The 6,649-nt window shown below is 35.6% G+C and overlaps 1 protein-coding gene across 1 annotated transcript; it reads left to right on the forward strand.

Moving 5' to 3' along the window:
* Positions 1-4,294: 4,294 nt before the first annotated feature.
* LOC102539079 (olfactory receptor 4A47-like) lies at positions 4,295-5,227 on the forward strand. The gene has a single exon (XM_006219402.3). The coding sequence runs from the start codon at positions 4,298-4,300 to the stop codon at positions 5,225-5,227; it is 930 nt and encodes a 309-aa protein (XP_006219464.2). The 5' UTR covers positions 4,295-4,297.
* Positions 5,228-6,649: the final 1,422 nt, after the last annotated feature.

Raw genomic sequence — 6,649 nt, forward strand, 5'->3', positions numbered from 1 at the left:
AGCCAATCTTCTTGGAATGTAAAAGTCTTCATAAATCTAATGCAAATTTTCTTTTTCTCTAAAGGATTTATGATAATTAAATTAAAGATTGAATTATATGTTCAAAAACAATGACAGTTTCCATTTTAGAATGTGCATCCTAGAATGTCTGGTTGATTACTGCACCTAGCAGGGTGGGGAGGGGTGGAATGCATTAAGTAGGGAGTCAATAAATAATATCTAATGAATTAATCAATGAAATTTTTATAGAGTTACTCTAATTTTAATGAATTTCTGCATTTACTTTTATTACTTTCTCATTCTTAGTTTCACTTTTGTCAGATTCTTGTGTTTACTCATCATTCTATTTGTTATATTAGTTAAAATATTTAATGCTGTATGGACTATTGTCTTTACTTCATTTGACTTACTTGTGAAATTTTAATGTAATATTTTAGTTTTAAAATAAAATTTGGATGATAGATATTAATAAATATTAAAAACAGAATCTATGGAAATGAAAGAGTGTAGAGTAAAACCTCCTCCGCATCCCAGACCATTGTCTCTCAGTCTTCGAGATGCAGTGAATCTGTTCTGAGATTTGACTCATACGTTTGCGAATACCAGCATATTGTCACACATGTATGTGTTTATGTCTGTGTTTAAATTTTACATTGAGCTGCTTAGCCTTCTGAAGGCTATTACATACCAGTCTACACAGAAGTAATTAATTCTCAGTTTCCGCATACTGTCACTTTGTTACACAGAGACGCTAAACTGGATGCATCTGTGACCGGGAAGAACAGCTCTGACTTCACAGTGGGTCTGCTTCTCTTACTTTCACCTTTGTGCTCTATTGCCTTTGCTACAAGTTAATCACTAAAGGGAGGTCGCCTATAGCTTAAAGTATACATAATGGATGGCCCCTCTCTGGGGCCTCCTGTGTCTGAGCATTAACCTAAAATACCTTTGTTGAGCTCAAGGAAACCTCCCGACCAGGCCCGCCTGTGACTGACCGCAGGACATTCACACATGCCCCCTGGAGTCTGGCCAGAACCAGGAAATATTTGCAACACCTTTCACCTTTTATTCTTTACTGCCTCACTTCTGCTTTCTGTTCTATAAACAAATTAACATCCAAACCCAGGCAAGATGGTTCTTTGGGACAGTAGTCCACCTTTGGTCTGCTGGCTCCCCAGATAAAGTCACTATTCCTTGCCCTAACAACTTTTGTCTCAGTTTATTAGCCTGTTATGTGGCGAGCAGTATAAACATAGACTCAGTAATAAAAAGTCATTTTTATTATTATCTTAACTAGCCATTCACTTTAAGGAACTCATTTTCATAGTTTTGCTTTATTGGTGGGGATTTTACATTATTACAAATTTCATGTACATTTTTGAGCATTGGGTGACCAGTTTAAATATGCTATAATGGTAAAGAGCATAGCCTTTTTGAGGAAGATTCTTCTGAGATCAAATCTTAACTTTCCCATTTTAATGTAAACTTTGGCAAAACACAACTTCCTCAAGTTTTGTTAAATGGGAAATGGTGGAGATATTTTCAAGATCAAATAAAAGAATCTGTGTAAACTCTTACATATAAGTGCTAGAAATGTTAGTTACTGTGAACACTTTATTATTAGAGTCTTTTAAATTGTAATAGAACTCCTTACTTCGCATAGAGTATTGTTAATATACATGTTAGTTTTATAAGTATATATGTAAATAAATACATTAATTACATAATAATTAATTAATCTATCTCTAGGAAGCCTCATGCATAATTTATCTGGGCCTGAAGAAAGGAACATGCTGAAGGCTGGCTGACCTTGTAAGCATTCTTATTGATGGAATGGTCCCCTAACCTCCTAATTTATTAAATTGTCTCCTTTTTTTTTCATCTGACTCTATTGTAAGAATATAAGATCCATGTTGGAAGAAACTGTCATGTGATTTTTTTCCCCTTGTTTTATTGATTGCTGTCACCTCAACTATAACACAGTTCCTTGTATAACATAGTTGTCTTAAGTATTAAAATAAATAATAATCAGATACAATATTAGATATTATAGCTGAAATGGTGATAACATTTTCATGAATTTAATAAGTGTCAAGACAGGATAAGTTGAATATTAAACAAAAAGAATGATAAGCTTGCTATGGCAAGTGGGGAAACACTTGAGGAATTAACTGTCACTGAAACAAAATGATTTGGTTGCTATTTTATTCTTGGTTTGCAATAGTTTGAAAGCAGTTATAAAGCTGTTTTTCTTTTTTTTTTTTCATGTGACACCTTTTTCACCCTAAATCTGTGATGAGGTTTGGTAGCCTCTTTACATACTGATGAATTTTTAAAATGTAGTGGAAAATCCCAGTGAATTTAATTAAGTGAGAATTGGTTTTGGACACTTTCCAATTCTAAGACTTAAGAACAAATGAGGTTAGAAGGAATAAAATGTCCAGTGATCTTGCCCCGAGTGGGAACAGAGATACTATCATTTAAGAACGGATATAATTTTTCAGGAGATCCTTTTTCAGGCTTCAAGCAAATCATAACAAAAAGAAAGAAACAGAATGTATCTCAAGCTCTTAAATCAACTAATCTGGCCACACCAACAAGATAGAGGAGAAGGATTAAAAAATTAAATCATATTTTTCTATTTTGAAGTTTAGGAAATGAAGTTACTTGAGATACATTTCCTTCAGAAAATGGCTGTTTACAATCTTCCTATGTGAATATAGGATTTTGATCTTTTTGATAAATTATCCAAACATGATAAACCTTTGTTTTTTGTAGTCACCATGGTATTTCTTTTAAAGAATCTGCAGTGCAAATCAAATGTCTTCTGAATATTCAGGAGACTCCATAGAAAAAATAAACATAGTGGAATGAAATAGAATATATCCTCAAGTAACAATGCAGTCTTTTGCCCTCTGTTGTCAAATCGGATGAAAATAGAATTCCAGGTTATGAGTAATTTAAAAACCCATCCTTCAGATTATGGAACAAGCCTCCACAAGGTGAGAATAACAATACATAGTGGGAACCAGGATTCACAATTGTGTGACTTTACTATGTAAGAAATAAATCATTTTGAGACAGATCAAACCTAGGTTCCAATTCTAGTTTTATCATGTAAAAATGTGTGACCTTGGGGAAATTAATGAGATGGTCTGAGCCTCATTTTTTTCAGCTATAAAAAGGTGAATACAATTCCTATGACTGTAAATGTCAAATGTGACACATAAAATTCTGAGTACATGACTGGAATCCACTAGAAGTGTTTAGAGCAGTTGGGTGATACAATCAGAACAAAATTTAAGGAGCAAACTTTGGACTACCTAAGGAGAACAGATGCATGGAGGCCAGAATAAAAGTGGAGAGACTTGTCAGGAGGTGATTACAATGGGCAAAAACAGAAGTGGGCGGAGGTAGGAAATGACCCAATTTGTGATGTATCTTGAAAGTAGAGACAACAGGAAATATTCAAAGTATTAACGACTAATATGAAAGAAATAAAGAATCGAACGATACTGTGAGAACTTTTTATCTGAACAATTACTTTGAAGGCGGTACCATTTCATGAGATGGGAAACACATTTATTATTGTGGACATTTTAAATGATGTTTTATAAATATTAAATTGATACCCAACTAGAGATGACCAAAATGGTATGTGCTGCTTATACATGTAGAGATAGAGGCTGGAGGTACAAAACTGGACGGCTTCAGCAATGAATCATCAGGAAAAGGGGGAATATCCACCTAAGACAGTAAGAAAGCAGTTTAGGGAGTTCTGAGACAGTTCAGGGCACTGGCCATCTATTCATATTTTGATCTACCTACACTGGGATGTGTAAATTAGCTTATGTGGGTGTCAATTATTACATTTTCGGAACTTGCAAATGGTATACCCTCATGGAATTTCCTTCCCATCTTTTCTTGTTCTTTCGCTTTCTCTTAGAAGATTAGCTAAGAAATTACATTCTCAGAGAAGCCTTCTCTGACTTTCGTTTGACTGATGCATTCCTACTCTGTGACTCTTACCTTTCTGTAAATGTCTAATAATGTTGTTCATTACGTGGATCTGAAACTGTTTGATTCCTCATAATATATCATATCACAGAGAGGGAACTATGCCTTATCCAACTTGGTAATCGCACTTGTTCTGATGTATTGGGCACAAATAAATGCTTCATACACATTCTTTTTAATAGAATGGATAAATAAAATATAAAGTGCATTTAAAAGTTTTCTGCCTTGTTTTGTAGGTAAAATGCTTCTGATATGTGAAATCACCTCCTGTACAGACTAGATGGAACCAAGGAACAATGTAACTTATTTCATCCTCCTGGGCCTCACAAAGAATCCAAAGGAGCAGAAAGTCCTTTTTGTTATGTTCTTGCTCTTCTACATTTTGACCATGTTGGGCAACCTGCTCATTATTGTGACTATAACTGTCAGTAAGACCCTGAAGTCACCAATGTACTTCTTTCTTGCTAGCTTATCATTTATGGATGCCACTTATTCATCTTCTTTTACCCCCAGATTGATTTCAGACTTATTCTTTGGGGAAAACACCATATCCTTTGAATCTTGCATGACTCAGCTGTTTACAGAGCATATTTTTGGTGGATCAGAGGTCTTCCTTCTGTTGGTGATGGCCTATGACCGCTACGTGGCCATCTGTAAGCCCTTGCATTATTTGGTTATCATGAGGCAAAGGGTGTGTGTTGTGCTGGTGGTGGTGTCTTGTGTTGGAGGTTTTCTGCACTCAGTTATTCAAGTTAGCACTATTTATGGGCTCCCATTCTGTGGCCCCAATGTCATTGATCACTTTATCTGTGATGTGTACCCCTTATTGAAACTCGTCTGCACTGACACGTATGTCATTGGCCTCATTGTAGTGGCTAATGGAGGACTGATCTGCACTATTGTGTTTCTGCTCTTACTCATCTCGTATGGAGTCATCTTGCACTCTCTAAAGAACCTGAGTCAGGAAGGGAGGCGGAAAGCTCTCCAGACCTGTGGTTCCCACATCACTGTGGTTGTCTGCTTTTTTGTTCCCTGTATTTTCATATACGTGAGACCCGCTAAGACTTTCCCCATTGATAAATCATTAAGTGTATTTTTTACAGTCATCACTCCTATGCTGAACCCTTTAATCTACAGTCTAAGAAATTCTGAGATGACTAATGCTATGAAGAAGCTCTGGAGAAAAAATGGCAGGTCAAGTATTGAATAAGTGCATTATTCATCATGAAGAAACTAATTTAGCCTTAGGGCCAATCTCTTTGGATGCAAAAGTCTTCATAAATCTGATGCAAACTTTCCTTTTCTCTAAAGGATTTATGATAATTGAAGTAAAAGTTGAACTGTATGTTCATAAACAATGACAATTTCCCTGTCAATGTGTACATCCTGTAATGTCTGGTTGATTACTGCACCTAGTGGGGTGGGGAGGGGTGGAATGCATTAAGCAGGGAGTCAATAAATAATATCTAATGAATTAGTCAATGAAATTTTTATAGTTACTCTAATTTTAATGAACTTCTGCATTTACTTTTATTACTTTCTCATTCTTAGTTTTATTTTTGTCAGATTCTTGTCTTATATCATTATTCCATTTATTATGCTAGTTACAATATTTAATGTGTATACACCATCCTCTTTATTCAGCTTCACCTGCTATACCTATGAAATTTTTCATTTAATATTTTAATTTTTAAATAAAAATTGTAAGTATGTTGGATAGTAAATATTAAAAATAGAATCCATGTTTAATTAAACCTCCTGCACATCCCAAACCATTGTGTCTCAGTTCTTCCAGATGCAGTCGCTCTGTTCTGAGATTTGACTCATTTCTTCTGCAAATATCAGCATATTTTCATAGATGCATGTGTTTATGCCTGTGTTTAAATTTTACATTGAGCTGCTTAGCCTTCTGAAGGCTATTACATACCAGTCTACACAGAAGTAATTAATTCTCAGTTTCCGCATACTGTCACTTTGTTACACAGAGACGCTAAACTGGATGCACCAGTGATCGGGAAGAACAGCTCTGACTTCACAGTGGGTCTGCTTCTCTTACTTTCACTTTTGTGCTCTATTGCTTTTGCTACAAGTTAATCACTAAAGGGAGGTCGCCTATAGCTTAAAGTATACATAATGGAAGTCCTCTCTCTGGGAACCGGCATCCTGTGCCTGAGCATTAACCTATAATACCTTTGTTGAGCTCAAGGAAACCTCCCGACCAGGCCCGCCTGTGACTGACCGCAGGACATTCACACATGCCCCCTGGAGTCTGGCCAGAACCAGGAAATATTTGCAACACCTTTCACCTTTTATTCTTTACTGCCTCACTTCTGCTTTCTGTTCTATAAACAAATTAACATCCAAACCCAGGCAAGATGGTTCTTTGGGACACTAGTCCACCTTATCTTTGGTCTGCTGGCTCCCCAGATAAAGTCACTTTTCCTTGCCCTAACAACTTTTGTCTCAGTTTATTGGCCTGTTATGTGGTAAGCAGTACAAATTTAGACTCAATAATAAAAACTCATTTTTATTAGAATCTTAACTAGTCATTCAATTTAAGAAACTCAGTTTTACCATTTTGCTTTGTTGGTGTGATTTTCCATTATTACAAATTTCACATACATTTTTGAAG

This window comes from Vicugna pacos, chromosome 10 (assembly GCF_048564905.1).
Source record: "Vicugna pacos chromosome 10, VicPac4, whole genome shotgun sequence".
Classification (NCBI taxonomy): domain Eukaryota; kingdom Metazoa; phylum Chordata; class Mammalia; order Artiodactyla; family Camelidae; genus Vicugna; species Vicugna pacos.

Excerpts from the sequence above, each read along its gene's own strand:
- LOC102539079 (XM_006219402.3), top strand. The coding sequence starts at position 4,298 with ATGGAACCAAGGAACAATGTAACTTATTTCATCCTCCTGGGCCTCACA.